We start from the raw sequence: 20,991 nt of genomic DNA on the forward strand, positions 1-20,991 counted from the left end.
AAACCCAGCCCATCCCCTCTCTCCCTAGATGCTGTGGGAAGGCATCCTGCCCTGCCAATAATGCCTACTCAGGGCCGGCTCAGCTCCCCACCCAGGGGAAGCATCCTCTTCTGGTCTAGCCTGTTGCCTCCATAACCAACCCTCTGATGTTTGGAGCTGGGGGTGGCTGGGGTGAGAGCAGAGGGCCTGACTTCTACTCTGAACTCTATGGTGCATGTGTGGGTTCCTTTCTTTAGGGGTGGAAGCAGATGAGGACGAATAGAGTGCACAGGACTTCCCCTGAAGATCAAAGTCTCTGATTCCCTTTGAACGACAGGTCCAAGGAACACGATGAAGCAGAGGCCCATGGTTCTTTAAAAAAGACCAGGCCAGGCTGGGAAAAGATGCAGGCACGGATGCGCTCAGCGCCTTCCTGCTGCACAACTCTAGGGGGCCCCATTCACATGGAGTATTCTGGGAGAATGGGGTTGTAGGCTGTGAGAAGGCCAGAGGCTCTCTGGGGTCAGGGACTTTCTCTGATTAAAAGGGTCCTGGGCTGAGGTGCTGGACAGGCAGGGGGTGCAGCAAAATCACCCTGTGTTCCCTCTTGGCAGTGTGCTGATGACCCTGATGCTGTGTGCACCCGCTTCGTCACCATCCGGCTGCCTGGCCTGCACAACAGCCTTGTGAAGCTGAAGCACGGGGGCGGAGTTGCCATGGATGGCCAGGACGTCCAGCTCCCCCTCCTGAAAGGTGTGCTTCGTCCTGCTCCACCAGGCCTGGGGCTGGCCAGGCACATCCCTCAGCACCCTCCTTCTCAGCCCTGGCCACTGTCCCTAAGGACCTGCATGCCTCTTCTGTGGGAATGTGATGGGGAGTTATCTTTGGAGGGCAGGGTGGGGTGCATGGCATGCATCCCTGCAAGAAAGGAAGGCTTCCTGGAGGAGAAAGACTAGAGAAGAAAGCCTGCAGATGAAGATGTTGCTCTAGGCCTGGGACAGAGTGTAGCTGGGAAAAGGGAACCAAGAGGGTTTTTATTTGGCTTGAACCAAAGGGGCGAGTTGAGTCTTGGGCAGGTGGTTCTGGTTTGCTCTGGGGTGGGAAAGGGGCAGAGGCTGATGCTGAGATCGGGGGTGACTGGTGATGTCACACCAGAGGATGCCACTTGGGGCAAGGCCAGGTGACCCTCTGGCCTGTCTAGAGGTAGCAAAAAACCTACCTGTCCAGTATCTTCACCCAGGTTGCCCTGTGCCTGTCAAAGCAAACCTGGTTTTGCTTTGTAAAGCTCTGAAACTTCATGCTCAAAATGGCTCCCAGACTCGTCCTTCTCTGTGGCTGCTGGCCACTTTGTCGCCCACTATCCTAGCATCGCACACAGTGGGTGAACCTGGGCCAGTGGGTGCCCAGCACGTCCATGGGTGTCAATGCTGTGTGTCTCCTAATGAGATATGTTTGTTCCCCCAGGGCAAGGGGTATGCTCCCATCTCTCTCCACCTTCCCATAGAAGCAACAATTGCTGTATTCGGTGTTGTACACAGCATTGTGCGGACAGGAGTGGCAGAGTGTCCCAGGCATGTTCAGGTGTTGTGGTGTCAATAATAGACAGATCCCCTTTGCTCGAGGGCACCCACCTAAAGCCGAGGATGCAGGAGCCTCTGCCTCCCTCCTGTGGTAGTAGGGGGAATGGCAGGTCACAGCGCAGGTGCAGAGGCTTCTCCCTGGGGGACCCTAATTGCCCTCTGTCCACCTTGATCACCCTTCTACCTGACACCCCCTTAAACCTCATGGCCACCCCATCTGCCCTTAAGTCATTGCTGTTCATTGCTACCATCCTTTTGAGACACCCCATTTCCCCCTAAATACATCTGCCTGCCACTACCCTGTCCTCTCCCCACCTCTGCCTGAATCCTGTCCTGCTGGGTCCCAGGTGACCTTCGCATCCAGCACACAGTGACGGCCTCCGTGCACGTCAGCTACGGAGAGGACCTGCAGATGGACTGGGATGGCCGCGGGAGGCTGCTGGTGAAGGTAGGTCCCCCTCATGGGACATTGGCTCCCTGCAGCCCGACCCTTACAAAGTACCCCTTGTGCTCTGGGCAGAATGGCTTTGTGTGGTGGGAAAAGAATTCCTTTCTCCTCTTGGCCTACACCCGCAGAGCGAGGAACAGGCCTCTCTTGTTTATGAGGCTGGTGTTTGTTTTCTGGATTCCCCTTCTTGGCCCCGGGGGATCCTTCTTGCTGGGTTCCGCTATGCCAAGGACCTCTAGACTGGGGTGGTCTCTTGTAGGGTTGGGGAGGGGGCAGGTTTGCTGTCCAATCTCCTGGCTGAAACAAGGCCCGGGAGCAGGGCTGTCTCCCCGGGTGCCCACTATGGGTAGTAAGGGAAGAGCCAGATTGGCACTCCGAGCTAAGAGAAAGCCAAGTTTCCCGTCTGCCTGGGAGAGGTTGCACAGGACACCAGCAGATTCCTCCCCTGGGCCCTGGACTCTGCATGTGTGGGCCACTTCTTGTTCTCAGTGGTCCTAGAATCACACTGGATAGCAATCCATACTTTTCCTGGGGCCTCTATCTACACTGTTTGTCTGGAAATGTCTTAGGCAGGTGGGCAGTGCAGATATTATTACTGACACTTTATAAATGAGGCAGCCAGGGCACAGGGAAGTTGAGGGATGGTCCGGCACTCCAGACTCATCGGATTTCCCACTCGGACCCCCCCGCCCTCCTGAATGACCCAGGATGAGCAAGGATTAGCTCTCTGCCTCATGCTTTTCCCATCAGAACAAAAAGTGGCTCTCAGTTTTTGGTCTCGAATGCCTTTACACTCTTCAAAATTATTGAGAACCCCAAGATCTTGTAGGAGGATTATATCTATTGATATTTACCAGATTAGAAATTAAATTAGAGACATTTAAAATATGTATTTATTAGCTCATTCAAAAATTGTAATAATAAGCCCACTACAAGTTAATACAAACATCACTGTTTTGGGAAAAAATAACTGTTTGCCAGAACGAAAATAAGCAACAAGAATAATACCACTGTTGTACATGTCTGCAAATTTCTTTAATGGCTGGCTTAATAGGAGACAGCTGGCTTCTCGCATCTACTTCTGCATTCAATCTTTTGCAATATTGCGTGTCATGTGGTCACTGGAAAATTCCACTGTATACTTGTAAGGGAACGAGGGAAAGGGCAAATAATGTGTTCGTAGTTTTATGAAAGTAGTTTTGGTTTCCCAGACCCTTGAAAAGGTCTCAGACCCCCAGGGTCTTAAGACTACAATTTGAGAACCACTGTGCTAGATTATGCCTCGGATTCCTGGAGAGCCTCCTCCTGCCCCTGGGGTCCGGTGCTCCACAGGGTCCTTGCTGTAGTCCTGGTGGGGGGCCGTCGGGCATTGCCCTGGCATCCTCCCTCCTCCTGTGGCCGTATTCTTTTTCTTGTCTTAAAGCTCCTGAGGGAATTTCAAACTAACTCCTTTTTTTTTCCTTTTCATTAAAAATAAACGTGCAACCATAGACCATGCGAAGGAAGATCTGGGAGATCCTCTTGTCAACCTCCCATTTCTAGTAGGAAATAAAGAGCCACTATTTCCAGAGCAGGAGTAACTTGCCCTGGGTCTCATGGTCCTTTGGTTACAGGGTGAGGACCAGAACTCGGGCTCCTGGCTCTTGTCTAATCTTGCCTCCTGCAACCCGGTCTTCAAGGAGTTGCTTCACTTTAACCAGTCCACTTCCCTTCCTTCCTTCCTTCCCTCCCTCCCTCCCTCCCTTCCTCTCCCTTCCTCTCCCTTCCTTCCTTCCTTTTCCTTCCTTCCTTCCTTTTCCTTCCTTCTCCTTCCTTCTCCTTCCTTCCTTCCTTTTCCTTCCTTCCTTCCTTCCTTCTCCTTCCTTCCTTTTCCTTCCTTCCTTCTCCTTCCTTCCTTTTTCTACCTTCCTTCCTTCTCTCTTTCCCCTCCCCGCCCCTCCCCTTTTGTCTCACTCTGTCCCCCAGATTGGAGTGCAGTGGTACAATCTTGGCTCACCGAAATCTCTGCCTCCCAGGCTCAAATGATTCTCCTGCCTCAGCCTCCCAAGTAGCTGGGATTACAGGTGCCTGCCACCATGCCCGGCTAATTTTTGTATTTTTTGTAGAGACAGGGTTTCACCATGTTGGCCAGTCTGGTTCTCAAACTCCTGACCTCAAATGATCCACCTGCCTTGGCCTCCCAGAGTGCTGGGATTACAGGCATGAGCCATCGCTCCTGGCCAGCCAATCCACTTTTTCAGCATCCTCTGCCTCACAGAGAGGGTGCTCTCCACCCACGTGCTTTCTCCCTTCAATCAGCAGGGCTGTAACTTCTGATCCTGGACAGCTGCCCTTCTTCCCCTCAGGTTTCTCTGGTCTTTGTCTCTCCCTGAGGAGAAGAGAAGCCAACTTCTTTCTTTGGGGGTGAGTTTGTGTCAGTTTAGCTAACAAGAAGCAATTTCTTTGGCCAAGATTCAGGACAGGGTCAGATGACCCCATGCCTATAGAACTGTCTTTTTGTATATTTTTTCTTTTTCCTTATACAGGTTCTTGGTGCTCATGTAAAGGGTCTGTCTTGTGGGTTTTATTATGAAGCAGGAAAGGGGGTGTTTGAGATGGGGCAGGAGGTGAGGAGCCTCAGAATGCTGACCCTAGGGTTTTGGGGACTGCAGTGTGGAGGCAAGAGCTGGAGGGAGGCTGGCTGGGGCAGAGGTGGTGCCAGAGGAGGTGCTGCCAGGGTTCTTCTGGTCTCCTCCCTCTGGGCGTGGTGTGCACGCTGTCCCCGTGGGGCTGGCGGTCCAGGCAGCAAGCCTCCGGCCAGCAGAAATCATGCCCTCTGTGTGCTGTTTCCCTGCCCTGCTGGCTGCTCTGTAGGGCCCAGGTGTGCCTTAGGTACAGTGGTGTGGAAAAGACCCTTGCACAGGCTTCATTTCATCAGAACTGTCACTAAGCAGAGGTTTATTTCAAATAGCCAGTGTCTTCTCTTAAGTGTCCCGCCCCTGGGTGCACCCACTCCCCTAACCCTGGCCGAGCCAACCTCTGAGACAAGACAAGGAGATGGGAGAAGACCTGGTTTTAGAGTGAGGCATGGGAGTGATAGACGGCCTGGTGGGGGTAAATGAAAGCACCTTTGGGGAGCATCAAAATTCGAGAAAGGAGAGAGAAAAGATGCCGAGAGATGGGGAGGGAGTGGAGGTGCACCACCAGTTATGCCGCCTTACCCAGGGAGCCCTGACTGTGGGCACTGCATTCCAGCCCATCAGGAGGAGAAACTAGTTATTCACTTACCTATTCATTCATTTGTTCAACAATTCATTGATTCAACAAACACTTACTGAGTGTCTGCTGGCATGCTGTGGACTGAATGTCCATGTCCTCCCCAAATTTCTGTGTTGAAATCCTAACCCCCAAGGTGATGGTATTTGGAGGTGGGGCCTTTGGGAGGCGATGAAGAGTGAGGTGTGTGCCCTTATAAAAGACCTCAGAGAGCTAGCTAGCCACTTCCACCATGTGAGGATGCAGCTAGAAGGTACCATCTGTGAACCAGAAAGCAGGGCCCTCGCCAGACACCAAATCTGCTGGCGCCTTGATCTTGGACTTCCCAGATTCCAGAACTGTGGGCAATCGGTATCACTTGTCTATAAGCCACCCAGGCTGTGATAGTTTGTTATAGCAGCCTGAAAGGGCTAAGACAGGCACCATTCTAGATGCTGTGATTACAGCAGTGAGAAAAAACAGACAAAAATCCTTGCCTCATGTAGCTTCAGTTCTAATGGAGACAGACAGACAATAAATAAAACAAATAAGTAAATCATATTACAGATCGGAAAGTGATAGATCCTGGGGAAATACAGCAGAGAAAGGGGCAGGATGTGCCAGCTTGCGGGGATTTAAATTTCAAATAGGGAGGTGGGAGAAGGCCTAATGTAACAACATTTGATATTTGTCAAGCAAACAAGGAAACATTACTCTGTCCCCTTTCTTAACAATGATGTTTACCTGGGTTCGATTTCTATGGGCCTAGGACCTTCTACTGGATTGTTAATCCTGCATCTTGTTAGGCTGGAGCTGGAAGCTGAAAAGGGGCTCTGAGAGCTGACCCTAGCCCCTGAGGATTCAGAATGCAGGGAGGTCGTCCTGCCTTGGTAATGACATGAGAAGAGGGAGTCAGGACTCCTGGGTCCCAGCCCCGACTCCATCTTTGAATCAGGGTCCTCTCCGTAGAAACCAGCAGATACCCCCAGCTGTGTGGGGGAAAGGCAGGTTCCACTCTCCTGGTTGTCCCCGAATGTGCACTTTGAGCTCAGAACTTTGTTCAGTTCTGAGAATGGACAATAAACCATATGCCGATGGCCTGGAGTTTGAACCCTGGACCCCTCCTGGTCACACCGAGTGACCAATTCGAGGTCTTCCTATACAGAGGGGTCTTGAGTTTGCATGTGATTCTGGAGGTGACAGGCCCACTGGTGTGGATGGCATGGACAGCAGAGTACTTTGGGCTGGGCTCAACCTGCCTACTCACTCACCCGGGCTCTGCCACTACCTCCCTGACCGGAGGCAAGTCATGTTCCCTCTCCGGGCCTCTGCTTCTCCATCCTTAAATGATCTGATAATTTTTTTTTTTTTTTTTTTGAGACGGAGTCTTGCTCTGCCCCTCAGGTTGGAGTGCAATGGCACTATCTGACTCATTGCAACCTCTGCCTCCCAGGTTTAAGCGATTCTCCTGCCTCAGCCTCCTGAGTAGCTGGGATTACAGGTGCGCACCACCACGCCCGGCGAATTTTTGTATTTTTTAGTAGAGATGGGGTTTCACCATGTTGGTCAGGGTGGTCTTGAACTCCTGACCTCGTGATCCACACACCTTGGCCTCCCAAAGTGCTGGAATTACAGGCATGAGCCACCGCGCCCGGCTGATCTGATAGTTTTTCTAAAATCCCTTGTGGCAGGACAGGACTCTGATGATTTGGGAACAGGGATGGAACCGGTAAGTTTACACTGCAGTTCACTCCCCTCAACCCCTTTTGCAGCCCAGGGCTAGCTGCTTTTTGTTAAATTCATATTTATTTTTCACCCGGGGAATTTTTTTGATTAAAACCATCTCATTAGCGAAACAACTCTGCGCTGCTTCGGCGGCAGTGGCGCCAGGGTGGCCTGGTCTCTCCCGCAGCTGTCCCCCGTCTACTCCGGGAAGACCTGCGGCCTGTGTGGGAATTACAACGGCAACCAGGGCGACGACTTCCTTACCCCCTCCGGGCTGGCGGAGCCCCGGGTGGAGGACTTCGGGAACTCCTGGAAGCTGCACGGGGACTGCCAGGACCTGCAGAAGCAGCACAGCGATCCCTGCGCCCTCAACCCGCGCATGAGTACGTGAGCCTGGGGGCAAGTCAGGGACCCCGCAGAGCCTCGAGGTCCCCACATCCAGCGCAGTGGGTTCGCTGGGCAGTGCGCCCACCGCGGGGAGGCGGGGGCGGGGGCGGGGAGCGAGGAAAGGGGTGGGGCGTTGTTTTTACCGTTAGCATTCCATCATCTGAACTGGGTTGTTTGCTCTTCAAAGTCCCTTTTTTGGGCGCCCTCCACGCGCCAAGGCCCGGGAAAGGAAAAAAAAAAAAAAAAAAAGCAAGTCCACGGAAGCAGGAGGATCGCTTGAGGCGAGGAGTTCGAGACCAGTCTGGGCAACGTAGGGAGCCCCCATTTCTATTAAAATGATAATTTTAAAAATTAGCCGGGCGTGGTGGGGTGCGCTTGTAATCTCGGCTACTCAGGCGGCTGAGGTGGGACGGTCGCAGGAACCCATGAGGTCGAGCCTGCAGTGAGCCGAGATCCCATCTCTGCACTCCAGCCTGGGCGACAGAGCAAGACCATGTCTCTGTAAAAAAAAAAAAATAATAATAATAAAATAAAAGACCATAGTCCATAGTCCCTGTCCTTCGACGTTCCCAGTCGACTGCAGCAGCAGCTCACAAACTCAGCGTTAGACGATAGTAAGATAAATGGACTGGGGAGTGGAATTTGCAGATTTCTCTGCGCGACCTTGCGGCCCTCTATCGGCAGCACTGGGCTATTTCCCGGGGGTTGGCCTGGGGGGCGTGGCACCCCTCCCACTCTCCGCCCCATCCCGGGCTCGCTCCTCTCGCCCCTACAGCCAGGTTCTCCGAGGAGGCTTGCGCGGTGCTGACGTCCCCTACGTTCGAGGCCTGCCATCGCGCCGTCAGCCCGCTGCCCTACCTGCGGAACTGCCGCTACGACGTGTGCTCCTGCTCCGACGGCCGCGAGTGCCTGTGCGGCGCCCTGGCCAGCTACGCCGCGGCCTGCGCGGGGAGAGGCGTGCGCATCGCCTGGCGCGAGCAGGGACGCTGCGGTGCGTGCCCTCCCTGCCCACCGCCCCCCAAATCCGTCCACGCGTCCTTTTCGAAGCCCTTTCTCTGCATTATTTTCTGTGGAAAGAGGGCCTGGGGCCTTGTGACAAGCATGGGTTGGGGGGACGGTTCATTGGCATCCACCTCTCACTTCCACCTCCCAGCAGGACACGCGGTGGGGACCTCCTGGGGCCTGTCCCAGGACAAGTTGGCTCCCTGTACCTGGAGGCCTAGAACTTGGGGATCCTTGTAGAGCAGGGGTTTCCAGTGGCTGCTGCCACCTGGTGTTCGTTCGGCACACGTAGGGTCAGGCTGTGGAGCTAGTGGGTCCCAGATCCCGCTGGGTCCACGCACCCCTTGAGAGTCCGATGAAGGCAAGGGGAAATTCGCATTCAAACCCTTTGCTTATAACTCCAGGCAAACCACCGATAGGCAAAGTCTCTGGCACTGTACAGAATTATAGGAAGGTAAATTACATCACTGTCCCCAGTTGGCTTTAGATTCTCTCTGCGCTGCTGGAAACTGGGGACCGGAGTTGGTATCTGCTCCCACTCTGGTCCCTGGGTGGCTGGATTGGGCTAACTTTTTTGTTTTTGTTATTGCTAAGGGGACATTTGCTGCATGCCCAGTGGGGTCGGGCAAGAGTGATGATGTGGAACTCCAAACTTACTGTTAGAGTCACAGATGGAAACTGCAGCCCTACTAGATACCTGTCATGCTAAGTAAAAGGATGAGTAGATTCAAGGCAGGGAAAACCAAGGAAGGCTTTTTGGAGGACGTGTACTTGGCTACGGTTTTAACAACCCCTCTGCACTTCAGTTTCTTCCTTAGCGTTTGCTATTTAGAAATTGGGGAGAGTAATGAGGAGTGAATGAGATGCCCCTTATGAATATTGTTTGCTTGTCCACCAACGTTAGAAATGATGCATTATCAGTATGCTGCGGCATCGGCAGGATTTCCTAATTTAGGACGTTCTCCCAGAACGCAATGGGTCCACTGAAATATTCTTTAATCTCTCACGAACAGCCATTCTTAACCTCCACTGAACAGAACAGGGGAAATGGGCTGAGGCTTCTGTAGTGGGGATAAGGTTCAGTTAAAGAATGTCCTGACTCCTGAGGCTTTATGATAGGGCAGAAAGGGTGATGGGAAGGAGCTTTCTCTGGAGACTTTTAAGCACAAGAGGGATCTGTCTCTGGGGGCTTTTGGGACAAGAGACTAGGCTGGCCAGATGGTCTTAGGCTGTCCCTTTGCACCCAAGGCAGTTGTGCAAGACTCCTGGGTTCTTGCTCCCATCCTTTCTTGACTTGGAGAAGAGCTGAGGCTCAGCTGTCCCCTCCACCCATACTTCACTTTCTCTTCCAGGGAAATGAACGGAGCTCCCTAAACCAGTGAATCTATTCCTAAGAAGAGGTCATACCGACTGGGGACATTCAGGGAGCACAGACTTACCATGTAGCTACTTTGTGGGATGTTGTGAGGAGATTCAGGAGAAGCACACACTTTTTTTGTCCTCTTGCAAATTGGTTGTGTTTCCTTTGGGTAGACAAGACCACAGGCTCTCTGAAGGCAAGGACCAGGTCAGACCATCTCTGCTTCCCTGGGCCTAGCGTGGCTCCTGGCAGGCAGTGGATACACAAGACGTGTCTGCTAAACTGAGATGCACATTGTTTCTTTGGGGAAGAAGGCTAAAGGAGAAATGTAATAAGGCTCTAAGCCGGCGCTAGAGATAGCCTATCAGAACCAAGCAAGCTCTCGAGTCTAGCTGCTCTTTAATGGGTAAAATGTGCTGTTGTCATCGTAGGCTCGGGATTGAAAGACATCTTCATCTTTATTGTCTAACACATCCCGTCTTCACCTACGCTCCCTCAATAATCATCCAATGACCCAACCTTTCCTTTCTTGCTGAGAAAAATCAATGTCTAATAGAATTAAAGAGCCCCACCCTTCCCAGCAACCTTCAAACACCAAGTGCAGGGTGGTGGCAGGAGCGGGAAACTGCAGGGTCTCTCCAAAGGCCCCTGTTCCATGGCTCAGGCTCATGGCCAGGGCTTACTTTTACGGCTTCTGTGAAATGCTCTGCCAGTGGGTTTCTGCTGGAGCAATGAATTCTAACAGAGCGGGAAAGGATTCTAATGGTCTCAGAAGAAGCATGCCCAGGGCGAGGTTCTCATTTCTTGGGCAGCAGCTGGTCCGCAAAAGGGAAGGCATTTTGAAAGGGTAAAATGCTCCCCACACACCTTCCTTGTCCGCCCTACCCTGCCCATAAGGATATTGTTATTCCATCCACTGAGGATACTGCCCAAGGTGACATAGCCAACTAGTGGTGGGTGTCTTTGGAATATAGAGCCTGTTCCCTTAGCTGTGTTACTTCTTTGCTACACTTCCTCCTAGCTTGTGTTTCTTGCTGTATTTCTCTGTGGGAGGCTAGGGAGGGTGAGGGCTGTGGGCGGATGTGTGCTACCTGCTTCGCTGGGGCAGGTATGAGTGTCCCTGCTCTTTGGGACCAGCATGTCCTCAAAGGGACTGTTTTATTTCAAGAGAATAATGATTATGAGCATGGGCTGTAGAGAGCTAGGTTCAAATCCTGCCTCTGCTTCCTCTGTGAGGTATACCCTTGACAAGTCACTCAGCCTAAGCTTCTTGAAAGGAGGTGATGAGAGCTAACTCAGCGTGAGCCCATGTAAGAGCAAGGTATTCAGTAGGTGCTCCATAAATGATACCCAGCATTGTCATTATCATCACTAAGATGCCCTAGCCTGTCACTCCCAGTTCTTTTTAATATTCACAGCTTCAAAACCTGCCAGGATTTCTACTACCTCCTAGGCTTTGAGAATTCAGAAATGACTAATGCACATTCCCTCTGGTTGAGGAGAGGAGAAAATGTGTGCCCCCATCATTATAGTACACATTTGCAGGCTGAAAAATACAGTTTTGCTCATTGTGGGAAAGGAAGTTGGTGACCCTACAGATATGATTGTGGGGGAGTCACAGCTGCAAGGGGTGGTAAGTCCTAGAACACAGTCCTTGCTTTGCAACATTCCCGCTGAGGCCTTACTCCTCCTCTCTCCTCTAGAGCTGAACTGCCCGAAAGGCCAGGTGTACCTGCAGTGCGGGACCCCCTGCAACCTGACCTGCCGCTCTCTCTCTTACCCGGATGAGGAATGCAGTGAGGACTGCCTTGAGGGCTGCTTCTGTCCTCCAGGGCTGTACATGGATGAGAGGGGGGACTGTGTGCCTAAGGCTCAGTGCCCCTGTTACTACGATGGTGAGATCTTCCAGCCTGAAGACATCTTCTCAGACCATCACACCATGTGGTAAGTGCAGGCAGCAGGGTCAGGGAACTCTGAAACAGCAGAGCTGGAGAGGTAAACGGGCCCCCAAGACCTTCACTTCATGGATGGGTAAACTGAGGCCCAAGGAAGGAAGTGACTTGTCCAGAATTGTACAGCAAGTCAGAAGCAGAGCTGGGATTTGGTCTAGGTGTTCTGGCTTCCTTACTACACAGGGAACTAGGATTCCTGGCTGGCAGTAGGAATTCTTGAGTTTTATTGCCAACTATCATGGGTTGGGCCCCATTTCTGGGCTCTAGGTCTCAGTTTTCCTCTTCTGGAGCAGGAAAAGGGAGATCGCCCTGTCATCCTCCTTACCGGCCTCCTTGCAGTATTCTCAGGCTGAAGTCTTTGAGCAAAAAGAACGTGTACCACAGCAGCACTGCCTCTGTGGGGTTTGCTACCCTGACCTGCTTCATACACTTCCCCAAAACGCTCCAAATCATGCTTGCTTCCTGCAGCTCTTTGCCTAGGCCTTTTGTGATGGTCAGTTTCAACAGAGTTGCCATGAGCGTAGAAGAAATTTACAACAGGACATTTGTTGGACAAACACTTACTGTCACCTGTTCTGTCTTAGTTCTGGCTAAGAATTAATGATCTAAAGATGAACCAGGCTGGAGCAGTGGCTCATATCTGTAATCCCAGCACTTCGGGAGGTGGAGGTGGGTGGGGGGAATGCTTGAGCCCAGGAGTTTGAGAGCAGCCTGGGCAACATAGTGAGGCCCTGTCTCTACATACAATGAAAGAAAATAGTTGGCCGTGATGATGCATACCTGTAGCCCTAACTACTTGCAATACTGAGGTGGGGAGATTGCTTGAGCCCAGGAAGTCAAAGCTGCTGTGAGCTGTGATTGTGCCACTGCATTCTAGCCTGGGTGACAGAGGGAAATCTTGTCACTTAAAAAAAAAAAAAACCAGATACAGTACCTTATAGTCTTCTAGGGGAGACCAGTTAAAAATGTCCTGATTAGGCGGAGGTTGCGGTGAGCCGAGATTGCACCATTGCACTCCAGCCTGGGTAACAAGAGCGAAACTCCGTCTCAAAAAAAAGAAAAAAAAAAAAAAGTCCTGATTATGGAAAGTTTCAGACAGACGTAAAAGTAGAATAGTATAAGGAGCCCCAGCGTATCCATACCCAGCTTCAGTGATTATCAGCATTTTGCCATTTTTATTTTGTCTACTGACTCCTCCCCTGTGTGGCTGGAATAGTTTAAAAAAACCTGCAAATGTTATATCATTTCACCTGCAAATACTTCAGTACATATTTCAACAAATAAGCACTTAAAAAAGTAAACATCATCATAATACCATTATTAACCTGAACATGAACGATAATTCCTTAATAACATCTAACATTCAATCCATGTTCACTTCTTTCTGATTTTCTCATAATGTCTTTTATAATTGGTTTGTTTCAATCAAGACCGGAACAGAATCTGCACATTGCATCTGATATAAAACTCTTCCTCATCACTCCAGTGAGGTTAATTTGAAGCCCCTCCCACCTTGTTTACCGGAAGTAGGTTGTTTACCCTTCTGTTGAAACACTCATCACTGTTGAACTTGGCTGTCAGTCAACCGTGTTGTGTCTCTCCTCTAGACTGTGGCCACCCCTCGAGTAGAGACCACATCTTAGGTCCCGATCCCCAGCCCCTAACACAGTCCTGGCATAAAGTAGGTACACAGAACATGATAATTGAGATGAAATAACTATAACATTTGGTAGATGTGTCATATCAGAGACATAAAAATCCTTACTCATTCAGAAAAGGGAGGGATCATTTCCATGTGGGAGAAATTAGGGAAAACTCTCTGCCAGAGGTGGTTTTGAGCTTGGAGAGGATTCCAGCAGCAGAGGTGGGCTGGCAGGATGGAGGAGGGTTGTTTTGAGGTGGAGCAGAGGTCTCGGAACTAAATGCACAAGGAGTACTCCGCAATCCCCAAGGTCAGCCCTCTGGCACGAACATGTGTTGTATGAAGAAAGACTAAGACTGGAGGGAAGTTGGGATGAGGTTCAGGGGTCTTCAAAAGGAGGGGGTGAGCACTGATGCTGGAGCAGGGGGAATAGGCCCCCGGAAGGTTCTCAGCAGGGAGCAAATAGGATCCAAAAGTAGCTTCAGGGAGTGGGTTTTGGGAGCTGCATGAGGCATGATGGTGGAGAGAGCATCTGCAAAAAAACGTTGACATAGACTGATAAGAAGGTAATGAGGCCCTGGAACACGGCAGTGGAAATGGAGAGTGAGAGCCAGGAGCCAGAGACGCTGGGAAAGCAGATGGGTTGGTGGGACATTTGAGAGGAGGACGGGCTGTTGCAGATGGTCCTGGGGTTCTGAACTGGAATGCCTGTGAGGACAGCGACGGCATTCTGCAAGAGGGCCCTCTGGAGGTAGAGGGCAAGTGACGACTTTGGTTTTGGCCTTAGTGACTTTGAGTTACCATCTTGGTGAACAAATGGAATCAACAGCTTGAAATGGGTCTGGAAGGTGAGTGAGAGATGGGGGCTGGAGAGAAAGGTTTGTGTGGAGGTGACGGTTACGGCCATGGGAGTAGTGAGGATCCCTAAGGGGAGTGGGCCAAAGGGCAGAAAAGAGCACTGAGTCAGAACTCGGGGGAATGTTCGGAGGGCAGGAGGAAGAAAAAGAGGATTGCATGTGAGAGGCCAAAGATCAAAGGCCAGTAAAAAGGGCAGAACCAGAGCAGCGCCGTATCGTGGAAATTAAGGGCAGAAGGGAGTAAGGACATGCTCTGTGGGTTCCATCATTCGGCCTTAGCCCAGTGCTGTTTTACTACAGTTGTCTGGCTGTAATTTTCCAGGAGTTTCTCTCTGGGGCCTTAAAACAACGCTGTTGGGCAGGCAGGGCTTGCTGTTTTAGTAAAGCATTTGAGGCATAGGGAGATGATCACTTTCCTAAATCAGCCAGCAAGTGATGAGAACCTAGGCGTTCTTGAACTCTCCCTATAACACTGAGAATAGGTGGATGAATCGTGATGAGAAGGTCATGGTGGCCCCCGTGTTTCAGTGGTGAGGTAAGAGCCTAGGCTATAGGAAGCTGGTATGACTTGCAGGGGCAGCAACTGTTGCTGACTGTTTCACTAAAACAGGGAAGGTGGGAGATGGAGTGCATTGGCCTCTGGGTGAACAGGCTGGGGAGTGACCCTAGCTTTGGGCAAAGGGTTTGACATCAGTGACCTCTTCGTGTCTACATCTGCTTCCTTGTCTCTCTTGGGCATCAGGGCTGAAAGCTATTGAGGATCTTGTCTTTCTGCTTCATTAAGAAAATTGGGTTTCATGGAGAAGGTGTGTCAGAAGGACCTCGAGGCCTGCGTGCAGCTGTTTATTTTTATTCTTTAGACAACACACTGGAGAATGAGCCTGACTGCAGCAGGTGCTAGCTGTGGCCATGAAAAGGTGGCAGGAAGGTGGAACACAGTGGCCTGGAAGTTCTGCGGACCACGTGCTCAGTCATCCCAGCAGCCAGCACAGCGGAGTGTTTATTCTTCTGCAGACCAGGCTTAGGGCTGGAAGTTGATTTTAAACCTATCTTAGAGGCTTTTTAGAAAATTAAGCTTTTGGGTCATGTCCAAATGACAGAACATGACATTTATAGGGGCAGGGGGAATTTTCTCTTTTAAAACTTGGTATTAGTTAAAAACCAGAAGGCGGCACAGGTGCTGCATGTGCTCAGAAAGGGAAGGACTGATTCTCTTGTTCATTCAACAAATATTTATTGAACAGCCAGTGGATTAAAAATGTTCAAAATTATTACAGTCAGCCAGACAAGGTGGCTCATGCCTGTAATCCCAGCCCTTTGGGAGGCCAAGGTGGGAAGATCACTTGAGGTCAGGAGTTCAAGACTAGCCTGTCCAACATGGTGAAACCCTGTCTCTACTAAACATACAAAAATTAGCTGAGCATGGTGATGTGCGCCTGTGATCCCAGCTACTTGGGAGGCTGAGGTAGGAGAATTGCTTGAACCCGGGAGACGGAGGTTGCAGTGAGCCGAGATTGCACTGGTGCACTCCAGCCTGGGCGACAGAGCAAGATTCTGTCTCAAAAAACCCAAAACAGGCCGGGCGCGGTGGCTCACACCTGTAATCCCAGCACTTTGGGAGGCCGAGGCAGGCAGATCATGAGGTCAGGAGATCGAGACCATCCTGGCCAACATAGCGAAAACCCATCTCTACTAAAAATACAAAAATTAGCTGGGCATGGTGGTGCGTGCCTGTAATCCCAGCTACTCAGAAGGCTGAAGCAGGAAAATCGCTTGAACCAGGGAGTCAGAGGTTGCAGTGAGCTGAAATCGGGCCACTGCACTCTAGCCTAGTGACAGAGTGAGACTCCGTCTCAAAAAAACCCAAAAAACAAAAACAAAACAACAATAAAAATCATTGCAGTCAGAGAAATGTGAATTAAAGCAATGAGTATGACTTCATAGACTGGAAAAATTGGACGTCTGGATAATGCCAAGTATTGGCAGAGCTGAGGGGCATGGAGGCCCTCGTCTGCTACTGTAGGGCATGGACTGGCTCAGCCACCTAGGAGAGCATTTGGCACAGCATACGCCGGTCAGGTATTCACACCTGCTGTCCCTACACTTCTGCTCTGTGCAGATAGACTAAAGAAATCCTGACACAAGTTCATTAGGACACAGGTCTGCAGATGTTCAGCACAGCTTTGTCTGTGGTGGTGAGGAGCAGGTGACAACCTGTGTCCATCACTGGGACATTGAATAGGTAAAGGGTGTATTGTGTAACAGAAGCCACAGACAAGTGGTACATGTCTTAACAGGGGTGGATCTTACCCAAGGTGTTCAATAGGAAAAGCAAAACTCAGTGTGCTATGTGATGTCATTTATACAAATTGAACATACATGCATACAAAGCAACCACACACATTTTATAAAAACATACTCAGTCAGTCAGTCAGGAGACTTTTGCATAGGCCAGGCGAGAGATGATAGTGTCTTGTCTCATGACAGTGGAGATGAAGTGGATATGAATTTCAGTGACATATAGGAGGCCAAGTCTAAGGGCGTGGTGGTGGATCAGATACAGAGGATGAGGGAGAAGACAGTGGCAGGGATGACCCTGGGTTTCTGGTTGTGAGGCTAGTTGGATGGTGTCACCACCATTCAGTGAATCCACCCTGGAAAAGAATCGGCTTTGGTGGGGGATTGTGTTTAGTGTTGGATGTACCGAGTTTGAAATGTTTTTGAGACTTACTACGTTAGTGAGACCATGTAGGCATTTGAGTATATGCGTCTGGGGTTCAAAGGAGCAGTCCGAGCTGCTGATGGAGGTTTGTGAGTCCCGTCTGTGATGAGAGCTGGGGGTGTGGATGGCAGCAGAATGTGAGAAGAGGAGTGAGCCTAGGACGGAGCCTGGGGAAGGCCGACATTTCAAGGCCAGGCAGCGGGGGCGCATGAAAGCTGAGGCTGAGAAGGAGGAACCAGGGAAGTGGGCGGGAAGCTTGCAGAGATAAACATTTCTTTTTCTAGAAGAGTGGAGTGGTCAGGAGTGATGAATAATGTTGAATGGGATCAATGAAAATAAAACTGAACAAAATCCCATGGGATTTAGTGACATGGGGATCACTCACTGATGATGTTAGCGAGCTGTGCTTCAGGAGGGGTTCTGGGACTGGGACCTGGTTGGAAGGGGCAGAGAGCAGGGGGTGAGGATGTGGAGGTGGCGAGTGTAGACCAGTCTCGTGAAGCCGGGCCGTGATTTTCCTCTCTGCAGCTACTGTGAGGATGGCTTCATGCACTGTACCATGAGTGAAGTCCCTGGAAGCCTGCTGCCCGACGCTGTCCTCAGCAGTACCCTGTCTCACCGCAGTGAGTACTGTCCCCCTGGAAGGCCCTTGGACTCCATCCTGCCCAGAATCCTCACATGTGGAATGGGGGAGAGCTGGATGGCGCCATCTGATGTGCGTGTGCATTCAGGCACGGCTCTGGCTCTGACCAGGATCACTGCAATTTCTGGGTTTGTGTGAGGGACTTTCCAGCCAAGACATGTCTTTGCATATGTAAATCCAAATCATTGAGGCAAGAAGTATTTTGTTTTGTGTAAGGGGAAAAACTTCTCTATAAGCAGATGGATCGTGTGAGACCTCTAGTTTGCCCATGGTGACCTTAACCCAGTGAATAGCTGTGAGTTGGTCGCCTTGACTGTCATGACACTCACCCTTCTTTTATGGCCTCTTGTTTCCTGTGGACTTCCTGATGAAGACAGCTCTTTCCTTAGAAAGCTCTTGGATGGATTGAAAGAGAGAAAGAGAAGGGTTGGGTCTCTTGCTTTCCATTAGAAGTTCCTGATGGCTGCTGTACTGTCTTTTTTTTTTTTTTTTCCAAGAGTCTGGCTCTGTCACCCAGGCTGGAGTGGAGTGGTATGGTCTTGGCTCACTGCAACAACCTCCACCTCCTGGGTTCAAGCAATTCTCGTGCTTCAGCCTCCCAAGTAGCTGGAATTACAGGCATATGTCACCACACCTGGTTAATTTTTTTTTGTATTTTTAGTAGAGACAGGGTTTGGCCATGTTGGCCAGGCTGGTCTCCAACTCCTGACCTCAAGTGATCTGCCTGCCTCAGCCTCCCAAAGTGCTAGGATTACAGGCATGAACCACCAGGTCTGGCCTGCTGTACTGTTTAAGGACCAGGCACAGAAGGGAGAAGGTGCTGACCTGGTACTGGGGATTTCACGTTCACATCTGTGGATCACAGGGGCCTTATTTGCTTCCAGAAGGCTCATCCTTGCTTAGAAAGGACCCTTCCAGTGGGAGAGAGATAAATGTCTGTCTTCAACCTCCAGCTTGACTGCTTCTCTCTCTGCCTCTCACGTTCCATAAGGCTCCTTCTGTTCAAGGGACCCAGTTCTGCGCCAGGCTGTTTGCTTGCCCCGTGTGAGAGGTCAGGCTCCCAGCATGACTGACTGAGGAGCCTAGAGTTGGGCAAGATCCTGAGGGTGTGGGTGGCTCAAAAGTTGAGATCAGAACCTGTGACCTCAAGGTCACTCCATCCTTCTGCGTCTCCCTTTCTCTCCGTCTCAGAGCATTTCCCCCCCACCCACTATCTGTTACGTTCTGCCTGTCAGACCTCCCTTCAGTGCTGCTCAGAATCTTCTACTCTGGTCAGTGGAAAATGTAATATTTTTCAAAGTCAGGAAACTCCTGGGATTCTGTGCAGATTGGGAGAGGCCATTTAGTCTTTCGGAGTTTCAGTTTCCTAACAAAAGTTTCTGTATAAAAATAAGTCTAGAAGTTTTGACTTTTTGCCCACAGGAGCTAGTATGGGATACAAATGCTATCAAGTGCACCGGGGCTTTTGAAAGAAAGGTGCTGCATCAGTCATCTGCTGTCAGCATTACCCAGTTAGCCATTGATACCTGCTAATTTCCAGGAAATTGGATGTCAATGAGCAAAGTAGGCAGAAATCCCTGGCTTCATGGAACGTGTGTTCTACTAGGCCCAGTGGCTTGGGGAGGACTATGAACAAGTGAGATGTGCGGTGTATCAGATGGTGAGAAGAGCATATACAGGGTATCAGAGGGGAAAACAGCAGGGAGGGGAGATCGGAGTGTCAGGGGATGGAGTGTTGCAAGTGTCGCAAATTCAAATGAAGTGCCAGGGCAGGGGCTAACGTTTCATTGTATTTGGGCTCTGGGGTACATGTGCACGTCCTGCATCCTGCAGGATTGTTGCATAGGTACATACATGCCATGGTGGTTTGCTGTCTCCATCCCCCACCCCGTTGCCTACATCAGGCATTTCTCCTGGTGTTATCCCTCCACATCCTCCCTGCCCCCGTCACTGTTCCTCCTGTCCCCTCCCCTCCCCGCCCCCACCTAGCCCTGTGAGTGTCGTTCCCATCCCTGTGCCCAGGTGTTCTCATTGTTCATCACCTGCCTATGAGTGAGAACATGCGGTGTTTGGTTTCTGTTCTTGTGCCAATTTATTGAGAATGATGGTTTCTAGGTTCATCCATGTCCCTACAAAGGACACGAACTTGTTTTTTATGGCTGCATAGTATTCCATGGTGTGTATGTGCTACATTTTCTTTGAAGTAAAGATCTCTTTTAAAGATTGTGGTTAAATGGCCTTTTCTCCCCACGTTAGTTGTAACCATTTGGTAATGATTCTGTTGGGTTGCATTAAAACTCCTTTTTGGCTCCAAACTCAGGTCTTTTCAAGCCTGAGTCTGGAAATTTCTGCAATGCATCCTGATTTAATGTAACCTGCTACAGTGAGGTCAAGGGTGATGACAAGTATGGGACATCAGATGAGAGCTGGGGTCAAAATAGCTGCCACCAGTGTAAGCCAGAGGTCAGAAGCCCAGGTGAGCAGATGAGGCTGCCCTCCCAGGCCCACACAGGGACTCCGGCTCAGGCGGTAGCTGGTCCCAGTGAGTGGGCGATTCTGAGTCTCCTGAATTAAGTGACGGCATCCAGGGGACCAAAGGACAGTGTGGAAGGTAGGTCCATTCTCTCCTTCACTAATCACCTCTTTGCTTGTCCTACCTTCAAGGCAAAAGGAGCCTATCCTGTCGGCCCCCCATGGTCAAGTTGGTGTGTCCCGCTGACAACCCGCGGGCTGAAGGGCTCGAGTGTGCCAAGACGTGCCAGAACTACGACCTGGAGTGCATGAGCACCGGCTGTGTCTCTGGCTGCCTCTGCCCCCCCGGCATGGTGAGTCACCAGGCACAGAGCCGGCGCCTGCCCTTCAGTTTTCCTATAAGCAGGGATGAGCGAGGGGGCTATGGAGCCAGAGAGAGGAAGAAAGAGGTGCTAAACAGGGATGGTAATGGAGGTAGTGCTGGTAATGGCGGCATGGAGGAGGGAGAATCTTCTGTGGCAGAGTCAGCTGCCAAAGTCAGGGAGGGTGTTGTTAGGAAAATGCCTGGGGTTGAGCCTCATGGGATCTGACAAAAACAGGACTCAGCTTACAGGAGTGCCTTAGGAAGCAAAGAATATCCAGAAAACACCTGCAAGTAAAAGCAAGCATTTCCACTCTGATTTTCCCAGGGGCTGCCTTCCATGCTATGAAAATAGAGGGACACACATATATTTGCATATGATTTACATATATGCATATAACTTTCTATTTCAAGAAAAGACATTGAGTTACCTGCCGTGTCACTAACAAGCCATGAGCCCAACAAGTCTCTTCCCCATTGAGAGCCTTGTTTTCTTCACCTGTAACATGAGTCATGAGGTCTTTGCCAGCTCTTAACATTCCGTGACTCCAGTGCTGTGACTGAAAACAGGCGTGGAGGCCACGCATCCAAGGCTGTGCTGGTTTTTGACTCTCTGGGTCTTGCGTG

At 50.7% G+C, this 20,991-nt stretch overlaps 1 protein-coding gene across 1 annotated transcript in view; it reads left to right on the forward strand.

The window, feature by feature from the left end:
• Positions 1-20,991, forward strand: part of VWF (von Willebrand factor) — a 168,938-nt gene that overhangs the window by 60,370 nt on the left and 87,577 nt on the right. The window contains exons 12-18 of the mRNA XM_064377521.1: positions 594-732; positions 1,907-2,007; positions 7,154-7,349; positions 8,129-8,344; positions 11,419-11,659; positions 17,417-17,511; positions 20,196-20,356. Coding sequence (XP_064233591.1) covers positions 594-732; positions 1,907-2,007; positions 7,154-7,349; positions 8,129-8,344; positions 11,419-11,659; positions 17,417-17,511; positions 20,196-20,356 — 1,149 coding nt within the window. The remainder of the gene's footprint in view (positions 1-593; positions 733-1,906; positions 2,008-7,153; positions 7,350-8,128; positions 8,345-11,418; positions 11,660-17,416; positions 17,512-20,195; positions 20,357-20,991) is intronic.

Source organism: Aotus nancymaae, unplaced genomic scaffold (genome assembly GCF_030222135.1).
Source record: "Aotus nancymaae isolate 86718 unplaced genomic scaffold, 86718_ANA_hifiasm-v0.15.2.pri h1tg000016l, whole genome shotgun sequence".
NCBI classification, from domain to species: domain Eukaryota; kingdom Metazoa; phylum Chordata; class Mammalia; order Primates; family Aotidae; genus Aotus; species Aotus nancymaae.